Genomic DNA, 15,054 nt, shown 5'->3' with positions numbered 1-15,054 from the left:
CATCTCCAGCAAGTTGCCACTGCTGGTGAGCTTCACTGTCTGCCCCGTTGACACGATGGGTTTCTAGTAGGGGACGCCATTGATGGAAGGGCTGTGAAGACAATGCTCGCCAAACCCCTGACAGATGTCGTCTCGTTTGACTCAGCAACTCAGGGCGGGGCGGGGGGGCGGAAATTCATAAAACAGAAATTCATTTATTTCACAAATATATGTTGAGTTTTTACTATGTGCCAGGCATAGTACCTGCCGAGTCAAGTCCTCGAGGAAAAAAAGTCATTAATTAGTCAACGTTCGAGCTCACATTCTAATTCTCAACTTCGTGATTTGTTAATCCATCTTATAGGCGAAGAAAGCGAGGCATAGACAAGGAGCCGAGCTGAAACACTGGCTAGATTCCGGTAGGGGTCTGAGCCATTACTCCCACCTGGAGGGCGGTCTCCATTCCTCTGAAGCCCTTTGTGCGGCCCCCTTCCTCACTGAGTTCTGGGCTGCGGCGGCAGCACTCTGCTCTAGCACTAACTCTGAAGCTGCCAGGGCAGCGTCAGCGGACAGATGAAAAGGTGCGGGGACATGCTGGTTGCCAGCCGGGGTTCCGCAAGCTCAGGCCTTGGGCGGGGCGTGGAGGTCAGGCCCCGCCCCTCGAACGACGGCCTTAAGTGTGCGCACGCGCAGGGGGCCGCGCTTTCTCCGGGCGGCGGCACCGCCCACAGCCTGGGACGTCAGCGGCGCGCGACGTGCTTTGCTCTATAAATGCGGTGGCGCCCGGCGTAGGGACACTTCGGTCCTGGGCGCTTGGGAGTTGGGTCGTTTGCCGGCGTAGCGGCCAGCGCCTGAGCCCGCCCTTGCTCTTCGCTGTGGCATGGCGGACGAGGGGAAGTCGTACAGCGGTAAGTGCTGGTCTTCGGGTCGGGAACCGGTTATCTGGGGCGCGGGTGGGCGGCGCCGGCCTAGGCCTCAGCCCCCGGGGCGTGAGGCCGCTAGGGGCCCGGCGTCCGCGGGGAGCGGCGCGCGGGGGGCCGGGCACTCGAGGTGGACACCCGAGTTGTTGACTCCTGGATTCCTGCTGGCATCCTGGTGTTGGGGGACCTGCGGCTCGGAGCGGGTGGCTCGGGGGTAGGGTGACGGGATTCCTTTGAACTTTGTGGGTGGTTGATGCCTGTCAGTTCGGTTTGGCGGCCTGACTCTTCCTTTAATGTGAGTTAGTGCCCTGCTCGTGGGCTGCCCTGATGCCCTATTTTTTACTGCGTCCAGTTGGTCTTGAACTCTCGGGCCTGGGCTTTGGCTGAATATTCGAGACTTACACATCAACTGGATATTCTAGTCTGAACACTACACTGGCTGTTAGTTCTTTGTAGTAAGTTAGGAGTGCGTGGTGGAGGTTGAAACCGTGAATTTAAAACTCTCGTTTTCCACCCCCTTAATGTGGAATAACAACAGTATTTCTTAAGAGTGTGTGTGGGGAGGGGAAATGAGATCATTCCTATCAAGTGCCTGAAGCATAGTGGCCGGCACTGGAGAAAGTTCTCAGTGAATGTTAGCTGCGCCTTCTATGTTCTTTTTTCCTAGGGTCATTTGTTGAGATTCATTGTTTACAGAGTGCTCGGTATTAGGCAGACCTCTTTTGGGAGTTAGGGACCTTTTTTAAGACGCCAGTCCTACACAGCATGAATCAGAAGGTCATCTTCCTGGAGAGCATTCCAGGGTCCTGGTTAAGCACCCTAGCCTGGCACTGCCACTAGAGCCTGAGTCTAGAATTTGTCTCCTGAGTTAAAGGACATTTGTGGCCATGGAAACGAAGAGCTCCTCACAAAACTTCAAAGTGGCAGTTTGAGAACAAGGTCAATTTTTAGAGGATCCTTAAACTGGTCATATTTGTAACTGGCGTCTGCACTGTATAGACAAAGTACTGAGTGGCAGATTTCAGGTGGCTTTCAGAGGTCTGATTTGTGTTCAGTTACACTTTTGGGTCTCACATTTCTACATCCTGCTTCTAATTCCAGTTTCTACTTCATTTTTCAAAAGCCCTACACAGTTTTCCAGTAACTTTTCCCTGATGCTGCCCTCCCACAGAGAGGGTTCTTTACTGTGGATAGGCAGCGGAGTTTGCATGGAGATGGCCTCTGTCGTTAGTATGTATCTCTTCCAATAGTTCAGAGTACTAGAAGCTATGATTGCCACACCAAACCGGACCAGTTACTTACTTCTAATTTGTGTTCCTGTTTCTAACTCTAGAACACGATGATGAACGCGTTAATTTCCCTCAAAGAAAGAAGAAAGGCCGGGGTCCCTTCCGGTGGAAATATGGTGAAGGAAACCGTAGGTCTGGAAGAGGCGGTTCTGGTATTCGGTCTTCCCGCCTTGAGGAAGATGATGGAGATGTGGCAATGAGTGATGCCCAGGATGGTCCCCGAGTACGATAGTGAGTGACCAGTTGGTCTGGTTTGAATTTAGTGGCTCATGAGATTATATGGCCCTTTTACTGTCCATGTCATTTCCCTTCCCACCTGTTAGAGTGAGAAATGCCAGGACTAGCTTAATGATTAAACAATCTTAGTTGTAGTCCCACTAACAGTGCAGGAAGGTCTTTGAGAAGACTTTCCTAGCATTTGTGGTCATTTTATTCTCTGCTTACCCACAGCAACCCCTATACCACCCGACCTAACCGTCGGGGTGATACTTGGCATGATCGAGATCGCATTCATGTTACTGTGCGGAGAGACAGAGCTCCTCCAGAGAGAGGAGGGGCTGGCACCAGCCAGGATGGGACCTCAAAGAACTGGTTCAAGATTACAGTGAGTACTTTGAGAAAGTAGATGGTACAGTAGAGATAGGAGGCCACGCTGAGAGTGGAGATGTTTCATTTTATTCCACAAAAATTATTCTTTTTTTTTTTTTTTTTTTTTTTAAATGGAGTCTTGCTCTGTCACCCAGGCTGGAGTACAGTGGCGTGATCTTGGCTCACTGCAGCCTCCGCCTCCCGGGTTCAAGCTATTCTTCTGCCTCAGTCTCCCGAGTAGCTGGGACTACAGACATCCACCACCACGCCCGGCTAATTTTTGTATTTTTAGTAGAGACGGGGTTTCACTGTATTGGCCAGGCTGGTCTCGAACTCCTGACCTCATGATCTGCCCGCCTTGGCCCCCCAAAGTGCTGGGATTATAGGCATGAGCCACCGCACCCAGCCCAAAAATTATTCTTGTCATCTGATTACTCCACAGTCAAGTATCTATCTTTTCTCCTAGGAATCAGTATCTTCCAACACCTTAGAGCAGGTTCAGAGAAGGGGTGGAAGAGAAATATGAAAATTTTGGTTGGGGGAGGGAGTAATTCCTCTGGATGTCTTCATTTGGCTCAGGCTGAGTGTGGGGCTTGGAGTCCCTGGAGTGCCCTGGAGTTCTCTGAGGGGCAGGCAAGGTGTAAATAATATCTTGGAACTTTTAGAATAAATAAAATTGATTTTTTTTTTTGAGGGATTATAAGTGTAAATGGGCTGGGTACAGTGGCTCATGCCTGTAATCCCAGCACTTTGAGAGGCCGAGGTGGAGGATCACTTGAGGCTGGGAGTTCAAGACCAGTCTGGGAAATACAGCAAGACCCCTTCTCTACAGAAAATTTTAAAATTAGCCGGGCATGGTAGTACATGCCTGTAGTCCTAGCTACTCCAGAAAGCTGAGACAGGAGGATCGCTTGAGCCTAGGAAATGAAGGCTGCAGTGAGCTATGATCGCACCACTGCACTCCAGCCTGAGTGACAGAGTGAGGCCCTGTTACTAAGAAAAAATAGTAAGTGTACGTAGACAGAAAGGAGTTAAAGAATCTATGTGTATCTCAAGTAGAAAACCTACTACTGGTCCTTTCTTTAGATAGTCTTTAAAAGTTTGGTAGAAGGTATAAAAGGCATTGTATTGGGTCTGCTATTCAGCCTTACTTATCATTCCCTTTTTTTCTCTTTCTCTCATTTCTAGATTCCTTATGGCAGAAAGTATGACAAGGCATGGCTCCTGAGCATGATTCAGAGCAAGTGCAGTGTGCCCTTCACCCCTATTGAGGTAAGACAAGGGGTGGCTTGTCTGGCCAGGCACCAGGGATGGTGAAGGGGCAAGCTGGACTCCCAGCGTAATGCCCCTCCCCAAGGGCTCTGGACTCCCAGTGTAATGCTCCTGTTTCCTCTTGTAGTTTCACTATGAGAATACACGGGCCCAGTTCTTCGTTGAAGACGCCAGTACTGCCTCTGCATTGAAGGCTGTCAACTATAAGATTTTGGATCGGGAGAACCGAAGGGTGTGTTTAAAGGGCCTGGCTTGGCTGGAGGTGGAGGTTGGTGCTCAGAGCAGGGACTGGGTCTTGTTCTTGCGGCTTAGGCTTCCCTAGAGTTTTCTGTGCCCTCTGTGTCTTCCCTCCAGATATCTATCATCATCAACTCTTCTGCTCCACCCCACACTATACTGAATGAACTGAAGCCAGAACAAGTAGAACAGCTAAAGGTGAGGCAGGCTCAAATTAGATGTTTCCAACCCAGTCTTACCACTTCTCACACCCCCACCCCCCACACACAAACCCAGTGACCACTAAACCCTTCTTTTTCCTCTGTAGCTGATCATGAGCAAACGATACGATGGCTCCCAACAAGCCCTTGACCTCAAAGGCCTCCGTTCAGACCCAGGTATGGTTGACAGCAGTAGTTCTCAGATAGGTGGTGATAAGGTGGGATCTGTCAGGGAGGGAAAGTTTGAGGATGTTTTACTGCTAGTGCTGGCATGGGCAAACCCTCTCAGTCTTCCCTTTCCTTCCCTTCTGCTTCCTGAAGATTTGGTGGCCCAGAACATTGACGTTGTCCTGAATCGCAGAAGCTGTATGGCAGCTACCCTGAGGATCATTGAAGAGAACATCCCTGAGGTAAGGCCTTTGGCCCAGTATGAGGCATGAGGAAGCAGGGTGCGTTAGATAGGAAGTGGCTGGAGGGCAGATTCGTCTCTGATCCACTTGCTGGTGGTGCTTCCTCTAAACTCTTCTCTCCTCACAGCTATTGTCCTTGAACTTGAGCAACAACAGGCTATACAGGCTGGATGACATGTCTAGCATTGTTCAGAAGGCACCCAACCTGAAGATCCTAAACCTTTCTGGAAATGAAGTGAGAATTGATAGCTCGGCTATATTTTTGAAGGGGTGGGTAGAGGGTGTAGAGAGTTTGTCCAGTGATGGCAAGAGGCAAGAGAGAGAACTCAGGCCAGATGTGCTGGTTTGCAACTGTAATCCTAACACTTTGGGAGGCCAAGGCAGGAGGATCACTTAAGGCTAGGAGTTTGCACGCCTCTAGTACAAGCTGCTCCAGGGGGCTGAGGTGGGAGGATTGCTTGAGCTCAGGAGTTCAAGGCTGCAGTGAGTTATGATTGTGCCGTTGCATTCTAGCCTGAGCAACCTGTCTCAAAAAATTTTTTTTAATTTAAAAAATAAATTAGTCGAGCATGATGTCACATGCCTGTAGTCCTAGCTACCCAGGAGTCTGAGGTGGGAGGATCTCTTGAGTCCAGGAGTTTGAGGCTGCAGTGAACTATGATCATGCCACGGCACTGAACTTGGGTGACAGAGTGAGACCCTATCCCCAAAAAAAAAAAAAAATTTTGAAAGATTAGAAAAGATCTCAGAGCTAAGTGTAGGGACTGGGGGTATGGGGAGCCAGCTGGCTGTCTTCACCAGGGTCTCCTCCCTTTGTTCCTTCCACCCTTTGCAGTTGAAGTCTGAGCGGGAATTGGACAAGATAAAGGGGCTGAAGCTAGAAGAGCTCTGGCTCGATGGAAACTCCCTGTGTGACACCTTCCGAGACCAGTCCACCTACATCAGGTCAGTTGTAGCCTGTGTCTCCCCTCCTGGGGACCTTCACCCCCTGGGAGGCTGAGCTAATGCATCCTGACCAGGGCCCGTCTGCGGAGATGTGCAGCCCTGAGCTGGAACCACCTGTCCTTTGAGAGGATCGCGTGCTCCCCACTTTGGTCTGTCTGTGTCTTCCAGCTTTGTCCTGAGATGTTCTCTCTTCTCTTCTGACCTGACTATCTGTTTGCTGGGTCTGTGGCCTTTCTCTTTCTTCCTGAACACAACCTTTTCTAGAATCTCCCTACCCTGTTGTTCCAGGAAAGGCATCTCCCCTTTCTACTCTAACCAGAGGGTATCTTGTACATACCCTATAGATGGGGTTGTCTTGTGCCAAGAGCCTGGTGTCCATGGGTTGAGGAAGCCCTCCCTACCCGGGACTTCCTACTGAGATGGGCCTTCCCTCCTTTGTACTGTGATGGTCCCTCTTGCCCTTGCACCAAGAGGGACCCTTTTCTCAGGATCCACTTGCCCAGGGCTGTTGCTGTCCATGCTGAGGTTGAGGCCTCCTAGGGGCTGGTGGCATGCAATCTGTCTCTCTTGCCCAGTGCTATGAGCTGGGCTCTCCCTGAAGAAGAAACCTGGGTTCCCCAAGATGTGACCAGAGCTGGGGCCCCGCCAGCAGGCGAGGGAATCCCAAGGCAGGTGCTGGGCGTGGAGGCCACGGGGGCATAGGCTAACAAGGAGACAGAGAACTGACCCCCTCGGGGGCGCTGCCTCTCCCTCACTCACACACTGCACGTCACCCTGTTTGGCCCCGGTGGATGGCTGGTTAGCCAGAGACGGGTAAGATTCCTCAGGGAAGGAACAACCTAAGACAGGCACAGTCGCAGAGGGGCCATCAGGAGAGAACTTGGGGGCAACAGAGGTGGGGCATGGACCCTCACCCCCACAATCCTACAGGGGCCTGAACCCTCACACCTTCTGAGGGAGGTCTCCTGCCCCCATGGCTGCTTTGCTTCCCACGCCCAGTTCAGATCGGGACCCAGGTAGCAGACAGAGACCTGGCCAACAGCAAGTGCCCACTCACCATAGCAAGGATTTGTTTCTCATTTCTACCTTGGACCACAGGGATGGAGCAGCTGAAAGAAAGGGCTGTGTCAGGGTGTCTTTCTCCCTTTTCTCCCTCATTTTTCTAGATGCTTTTTTGCCTTGTAGTTCTTTCTCTTTTTCTTTGCTTTCTCTTTCCTTTTTCTGTGTGTCTCCTATACCTCCCCATCTCTCCCTTGCCCCTGCCCCATCTTGCCTTTTTCTCTTTTTCCTCCTTTTCCTTTCCTTTCTTATTCCTTTGCCTCTCCTCTTCCTGAGCCCCACCTGCTCATCTCCCTGCCCCAACATCCTGTGCCATCCCTGTGGTGTGTTTGGGTCTTGGCCAAGGCCAGACCTGGCAGAACTGATGGATACCTGGTGAGGCAGCGGAGCCCCTGGGCTCCCACCCCATTCCCTCCTCCCGGGGCTGCACAGGTGAGTAGGTGGAAGGTAAGGGGGGCAGGGAGGGGACAGAGGTCCTGGGCTTAAAGCCTGGGCTTGGAGTACTGCTCCTTGACACTCAGGGTCAGGCAGAGAGAAAAGAGACAGCCTTCAAGGCAGTCCATGTCTGGGTGCCCCGGGTCAGGTGGGGAGTGGGGGCCATTTTTCCCTGAGCACAGGCTGGGAGGGAGTGGAGGGATGAGCAGGATGGGATGGGCTGTCGCTCGGGTTTGGTATATTTGCTTCTAGAGCAGCCCAGGAGGCACGGTGGCTCTGAAGCATCACTCACTTCTGTCCCGTTCTTGACAGCGCCATTCGCGAACGATTTCCCAAGTTACTACGCCTGGTAAGTCCATAATTTTTTCATTCTAACAAGCACAGCATCTCTCACTCACAAGGATTCCTGGATAGGTTTCTTTTTCTTTTTTTTTTTTTTTTTTATTTGAGACGGAGTTTCACTCTTGACGCCCAGGCTGGAGTGCAACAGCATGATTTCAGCTCACCACAACCTCTGCCTCCCAGGTTCAAGCGATTCTCCTGCCTCAGCCTCCTGAGCCCAAGTAGCTGGGATTGCAGGCATGTGCTACCACACCTGGCTAATTTTTGTATTTTTAGTAGAGACAGGGTTTCACCATGTTGGCCAGGCTGGCCTCGAATTCCTGACCTCAGGTGATCCACCCACCTCGGCCTCCCAAAGTGCTGGGATTACAGACGTGAGCCACTCGCACCAGGCCCTTTTTTTTTTTTGGATGGAGTCTTGCTCTGTTACCCAGAGTGCAGTGGTGCAATCTTGACTCACTGCGACGTCTGCCTCCTGGGTTCAAGTGATTCTCCTGCCTCAGCCTCCCGAGTAGCTGGGATTACAGGCATGTGCCACAATGCCCGGCTAATTTCTTTGTGTATTTTTAGTAGAGATGGGGGTTTCATCTTGTTGGCCAGGATGGTCTTGAACTCCTGACCTCAACTAATCCATCCACCTTGGCCTCCCAGTGTGCTGGGATTACAGGTGTGAGCCACTGCGCCCAGCCTGGATTCCTGGATACTTTTTATGATGCTTTTACACTTGACTTCTGACACTTCTCTCTTAGTTCTTCAGTCTACTTATGCATCCAGCCTTTTTCTCTCTGGTTTAAACTGTCAACTTTCTTTTTCGTTTGTTTTGTTTTTTGAGACAGGGTCTGGCTCTGTCATCCAGGCTGGAGTGCAGTGGCACAATCGTAGCTTACTGCAACCTTCGCCTGCCAGGCTCAAGTGATCCTCCCACTTCAGCCTCCCAAGTAGCTAGGACTGCAGGCACGCACCACCACGCCCAGCTAATTTTTGTATTTTTTTTGGTAGAGATGGGTTTTGCCACGTTGTCCAGCCAGGCTGGTCTCAAACTCCTGAGCTCAAGCCATCTGCCTGCCTCGGCCTCCCAAAGTTCTGGGATCACAGGTGTGAGCCACTGTGCCCAGTCTACACTGTCAACTTTTACTTCCTTTCCACAGGATGGCCATGAGCTACCCCCACCAATTGCCTTTGATGTTGAAGCCCCCACGACGTTACCGCCCTGCAAGGTAGGAAGCACGGACAGAGTAAGAACTTGTGTGTGGAGAGAATACTGCTTCCATGTTCCTAATACCTGTTTGATTTCAGGGAAGCTATTTTGGAACAGAAAACTTGAAGAGTCTGGTCTTGCACTTCCTGCAACAGTAAGTATCCCAGGGTCCCCCCTCCCCACCCTGAGGTTGAGGGGGAATGGTGGGCAGACCCAGGCACACATCAATCTTTTGGTTTTGTTTTGTTTTGTTTGTTTTTTTGGACAGTGTCTCACTCTGTCACCCAGGCTTGAGTGCAATGGTGTGATCTTGGCTCACTGCAACCTCTGCCTCCCAGGGTTCAAGTGATTCTCCTGCCTCAGCCTCCCCAGTAGCTGGGACTACAGGTGTGTGCCACAGCACCTGGCTAATTTTTGTATTTTTCGTACAGATGGGGTTTCACTATGTTGGCCAGGCTGGTCTCCAACTCCTGACCTCATGATCCACCTGCCTCTTCCTCCCAAAGTGTTGGGATTAGAGGCGTGAGCCACTGCACCCAGCCATTTTTTTTTGTATTTTTAGTAGAGACAGGGTTTCGCCATGTTGCCCAGGCTGGTCTTGAACTCCTGGGCTCAAGCTATTCACCCACCTCAGCCTCCCAAAGTGCTGGGATTACAGGCATGAGCTTCCATGCCCGGCCACAACTCACTCTTGGGAGCTACTGGGTCCTTGTATGGCTTTAGACCACAGAGCCCATATTTTCTCTTTTGTTTTTCCCATAGGTACTATGCAATTTACGACTCTGGAGACCGGCAAGGGCTCCTGGATGCCTACCATGATGGGGCCTGCTGTTCCCTGAGCATTCCTTTCATTCCTCAGAACCCTGCCCGGTTAGTATCACATCCCAGAATCTGCCCGGGACCACTGGGTTTCCCAGCAGATACAGGGCAGCACCTGCTGGCAGCACTGCTCTTAAACACCACGTCCATTCCTTTTATTCCCCCAGAAGCAGCTTAGCCGAGTATTTCAAGGATAGCAGAAATGTGAAGAAGCTTAAAGACCCTAGTAAGTGTGTGATACGAACAAAATATGGGAAAAGGGCATGGGAAGGAATCAGTCATAGAACTCAGGAGTGTGTGGCAGCACCACTGAGCTTTCTCCTCTACCCACAGCCTTGCGGTTCCGGCTGCTGAAGCACACGCGTCTCAACGTTGTTGCCTTCCTCAATGAGTTGCCCAAAACCCAGCACGACATCAATTCCTTCGTGGTAGACATAAGCGCCCAGACAGTAAGCTCCTGCTTGCGCCTGACAGAAGCCTAGAATTGGGGTGGGGGTGGCATTTAATAGGCAAGAGCGGGTACTCAGGCTCTGAGAAGTGTACATTGTACCTGATGCTGCTTCTCTTTCAGAGCACATTGCTGTGTTTTTCTGTCAATGGAGTCTTCAAGGAAGGTAAGAATCTTTAGAGTCCTGAGTTTGTAGCGTGGTCCCACCCCCAGCTGGAATTTCCTCAGCACTCTTAGCTTCCCAGCTACTTTCTCTCCCATTTTCTTTTTGAGCTCCTTCTCCCATTCTGCCCCCAAGCCGTCTTGGCTTGGCCTACCTCTCCACCTGTCATGTCTGGATGTGGGAAAAGCCTGGGGATTAGGAGGACTTTGGAGTCAGGCAGTTCTTAGTTTCCATCCTAGTTTTGGTTGTGCAGGGCTGTGGACAAGTAACATTACCTCTAAGACAGATTCTTTATTTGTAAGATGGGGTTAGTAATAGCCGTCTCATAGTGGTGCTGTAGGAAGTAAACTGAAGTGACTTACAAAGTGCTTGGCCTGGGGCCTGGCATACAGATGTTATCAGTGGATTAGTAGTTATTACTTTTTTTTGAGACGGAGTCACACTCTGTCACCAGGCTGGAGTGCAGTGGCGCAATCTTGGCTCACTGCAACCTCCGTCTCCTGGGTTCAAGTGGTTCTCCTGCTTCAGCCTCCCAAGTAGCTGGGACTACAGGTGTGCACCACCACACCCAGCTAATTTTTGTATTTTTAGTAGAGAAGGGGTTTCGCCATGTTGGACAGGATGGTCTCGATCTCTTGACCTCGTGATCTGCCCACCTCAGCCTCCCAAAGTGCTGGGATTATACACATGAGACACTGTGCCCGGCCGTAGTTATTATTATTGTCCTTTCTGACCTGACCCTTCACCCCACTTCTGCTTCCCTTATACCCTTAATCATTCCTCTCTGACCTGCTAGGATTCTTTGTATCAAAGAAGACCATGATTCAAGAAGCTGTTTGTAAACATAAAGCACTAGTGACCCTAAGGTGTCGTTGCTGTTCTTATTGCAGTGGATGGAAAGTCCCGGGATTCTTTGCGAGCCTTCACCCGGACGTTCATTGCTGTTCCTGCTAGCAATTCAGGGTAAGTATTCTGCTTTTCGCATTGGATACCAGTCCTAATCCATGGCCAACAGTGTGGTAATTGGAGGGTAGAGTCAGTCTTTGGGGTGATTTCAGAAAGGCAACAGGAAATCAGAGAAAGCTCACATAGTAGTTAAGAGCCAGTTAATAGCTTGGCTCTGGAATTGTACCGTCTGGGTTTTCATCCTGGCTCCACCACTTCTAGCAAGTAGGCTGCTGCCTCATCTGAAAATTCATATAACAATATTCATTTCCTAAGTTTGTTGTGAGGATGAATTTAAAAAAAGAGCTAAAGTCCATGGGTTGGGAGAACTCTAGTGTGTTTAGTAGATAATCCTTCCAAACATTGATTCCATGGGAGGGGATAAATGATAAAAGGTAACAATAGCTAAGAGTGGGAAGGGGACCTTGTGGATATTGAAAGAATCAGAGAATAGGAATGATGTTGTGAGGATGATGTTATCTCTGTCTAGCTTTTTAAGTGCTCTTTGTCCTCAAGGCTATGTATTGTAAACGACGAGCTATTTGTGCGGAATGCCAGTTCTGAAGAGATCCAAAGAGCCTTTGCTATGCCTGCACCCACGCCTTCCTCCAGCCCGGTGCCCACCCTCTCTCCAGAGCAGCAGGAAATGTTGCAAGCATTCTCTACCCAGTCTGGCATGAACCTCGAGTGGTCCCAGAAGTGAGTGCGGGGCATGTGTAGGATGGGGGTGAACTGAAGTAGGACTAGTAGTAAATAATGAGGGCTCCTGACAGTTTTTTTTTTTTTTTTTGGAGACAAGTTCTTGCGCTGTCATCCAGGCTGGAGTATAGTGGTGATCATAACTCACTGTAGCCTCTAACTCCTGGGCACAAGCTGTCCTCCCACCTCAGCCTCCAGAATAGCTGGGCCTATAGGCATGTGCCACCTTATTTATTTATTTTTTTTTTGGAGGTGAAATCTTGCTGTGTTGCCCAGGCTGGAGTGCAGTGGTGCGATCTTGGCTCATTGTAACCTCTGCCTCCCGGGTTCAAGCAATTCTCCAATCAGCCTCCCGAGTAGCTGGGATTACAGGCACACGCCAACATGCCTGGCTAATTTCTTTTTAGTAGAGATGGGGTTTCACCATGTTGGCCAGGCTGGTCTCGAACTCCTGACCTTGTGATCTGCCTACCTCGGCCTCCCAAAGTGCTGGGATTACAGGCGTGAGGCACTGCACCCAGCCAAATTTTTATTTGCTTGTTTGTTTTAAGACAGGGTCTCACTCTGATGCCCAGGCTGGAGTACAGTGGTGTGATCACAGTTCACTGCAGCCTCAACTGCTAGGGCTCAGGTGATTCTCCCACCTCAGCCACCTGAGTAGCTGCGACTACAGGCATAGGCCACAGCACCTGGCTAATTTTTTTGTATTTCTTTGCAGAGATGGGGTTTCACCATGTTGCCCACCTAGGCCTCCCAAAGTGCTGCGGTTATAGGTGTGAGTTACTGTGCCTGGGCTCCTGAAATTTTAAAAGGCAAAACTTTTGGCTGCTTAAAAAAACCTAATAGTTGGCTGGGAGAGGTGGCTAACACCTGTAATCCCAGCACTTTGGGAGGCTGAGGCGGCCAGATCACGAGGTCAAGAGATCAAGACCATCCTGGACAACATGGTGAAATCTCGTCTCTACTAAAAATACAAAAATTAGCGGGGCTTGGCATTCCACGCCTGTAGTCCCAACTACTCGGGAGGCTGAGGCAGGAGAATTGCTTGAACCTGGAAGGCGGAGGTTGCAGTGAGCCGAGATCACGCCACTGCACTCCAGCCTGGTGACAGAGCAAGACTCGGTCTCAAAAGCAAACAGAAAAACACAAACCTGATAGTCTATAAAAAATTTGCCTGTGCATAAATTAGTATAAAAAACTTTAAAGGTAAAATGGAAGTTCCTTTTCATATACTGTTCTGCAACTTACTTTCTTTACTTACACCATGAACATCTTTCCCTACCACTGTAAAAACTATCTTGGGCTTCTTGACAGCTATTTAATATTCCTTATCTTTGAGAAGCCATTGGTAGAACATCTGGACTTTTACTAATTTCTCATTTGTATAAATAGTGCAAGGATGTATAAGAATGTACATATTTGTTGGCAAACTTGCGTGCTTTTATGGAGTGGACTTTCAGCTGGCATTTACGGGTCAGAGTTCTTACAGAGCTGCCTGTTCTTCCACTCCAGGTGCCTTCAAGACAACAACTGGGACTACACCAGATCTGCCCAGGCCTTCACTCATCTCAAGGTAAGGTCTGGAAATACAGTGGCAAAAAGACTAGGATCTCTGGTCCTCCAGGAGGTCAGGTTAGCTGAGTGGGGTTGCTGAGTGGTGAGGGTAGGCCTACCTCTACTGACCTTCATTTTTCTCCAGGCCAAGGGCGAGATCCCAGAAGTGGCATTCATGAAGTGATCGTAGTCATGCCTCAGAAGCAGTCCCCCTGTAAATAGTCCTTGGATATTACCGTCTGGTTGTCGTCTGTCATCTCCTGTCTGGCCCGAGGCCGCCCCGTGACTGTGACCGAGGGAGGGAGGGCTGCCTGATCCCTCTCCTCGCCTGCCTTCTGGAAGACTTCAGAAGATTGAGCCTCACTGGTGCCAGGAAGCCAAAGCTTACTTTGTAGAACTGACACTAAACTACCCGAAGGACTTAGGTGCTTTGTGTACTTAACCCCAGGACCTCCTTACTTTTTAATATAAAGAGTGATGTTGTATTTCGTGTTCTGCGTGCTGGATTGGTTGTCTCCTCCCAGCCCTGAGCGAGGGGGGGCGGGCCCTCTAGCGGGGGCGCCCAGAGAGGGCGGAAGGCGGCTCTGCGGCAGGAAGCCCCACCCCGGAAGTCGGCTGGCCATGGCGGCGCCTTGGAGGCGATGGGCCACGGGGCTGCTAGCCGTGCTGCGGCCCCTGCTCACCTGCCGGCCCCTGCTCACCTGCCGGCCCCTGCAAGGCGCGACGCTGCAACGGGACGTGCTGCTCTTTGAGCATGATCGGGGCCGCTTCTTCACCATCCTCGGGCTGTTCTGCGCGGGCCAGGGCGTCTTCTGGGCCTCCATGGCTGTGGCAGCCGTGTCCCGGCCCCCGGTTCCGGTGCAGCCTCTGGATGCGGAGGTCCCAAATCGTGGCCCTTTCGACCTGCGCTCCGCGCTCTGGCGCTACGGTCTGGCCGTCGGCTGCGGCGCCATCGGTAAGACGTGGGCTGGCTTCCCACTATGACAACGTGGGGTGGCGGGACACGACCTTCCCTATACAGGCAGGGAGAGTCAGGGACTCCCTATCCGAGAGTGGCGGGCGGGCTTTACCCCACAGAAATGTGAAACACTGGCCGGGCGCGGTGGCTCAAATGCTGGGAGGCCGGAGGCGGGCGGATCACTAGGTCAGGACATCCAGACCATCCTGGCTAACACCGTCAAACCCTGTCTCTACTAAAAAAACAAAAAATCAGCTGGGCGTGGTGGCAAGCGCCTGTAGTCCCAGCTACTCGGGAGGCTGAGGCAGGAGAATCAATTGAACCTGGGAGGCGGAGGTTGCAGTGAGCCGAGATGACGCCACTGCACTCCAGCCTAAGCGACCAAACGAGACTCCCGTCTCAAAAAAAAAAAAAAAAAAAGTGCGAAACAGTGATGTCTCCGAGCGCCGTGCCCTGTCATAGCCTAGGCTGAGGGCTGCCCTTCACTCTGTGACCTTGAGCAAGGTCCTTAAAGCTCTTCATCTTCCCATTAAAATGGAAACGGACATCTATTAAGGTTGTTGGGAGGAATAACAAGATTATTGGGTATAAAAG

At 50.9% G+C, this 15,054-nt stretch overlaps 2 protein-coding genes across 5 annotated transcripts in view; both read left to right on the top strand.

The window, feature by feature from the left end:
* Positions 1-162: 162 nt before the first annotated feature.
* Positions 163-13,987, top strand: NXF1 (nuclear RNA export factor 1). The gene is made up of 21 exons (XM_019036543.4): positions 163-887; positions 2,233-2,419; positions 2,639-2,792; positions 3,965-4,048; positions 4,176-4,280; positions 4,403-4,483; positions 4,593-4,662; positions 4,807-4,895; positions 5,023-5,130; positions 5,731-5,840; positions 7,647-7,683; positions 8,825-8,893; positions 8,973-9,028; positions 9,637-9,744; positions 9,861-9,919; positions 10,027-10,142; positions 10,265-10,307; positions 11,195-11,267; positions 11,766-11,948; positions 13,461-13,521; positions 13,648-13,987. The coding sequence occupies exons 1-21, from the start codon at positions 860-862 to the stop codon at positions 13,684-13,686; spliced, it is 1,860 nt and encodes a 619-aa protein (XP_018892088.1). The 5' UTR covers positions 163-859; the 3' UTR covers positions 13,687-13,987.
* TMEM223 (transmembrane protein 223) overlaps positions 13,980-15,054 on the top strand; it is a 22,076-nt gene continuing 21,001 nt past the window's right edge. For 3 of the 4 annotated variants that reach the window (XM_063710665.1, XM_063710666.1, XM_063710664.1), the window contains exon 1: positions 13,980-14,457. In XM_063710665.1, coding sequence (XP_063566735.1) covers positions 13,980-14,457 — 478 coding nt within the window. The remainder of the gene's footprint in view (positions 14,458-15,054) is intronic. The other variant, XM_019036542.4, reaches the window with a different exon arrangement.

This window comes from Gorilla gorilla, chromosome 9 (genome assembly GCF_029281585.2).
Source record: "Gorilla gorilla gorilla isolate KB3781 chromosome 9, NHGRI_mGorGor1-v2.1_pri, whole genome shotgun sequence".
Lineage (NCBI taxonomy): Eukaryota > Metazoa > Chordata > Mammalia > Primates > Hominidae > Gorilla > Gorilla gorilla.
Note: the sequence above shows the minus strand (reverse complement) of the source record. Positions and strands in the feature narration are given on the sequence as shown.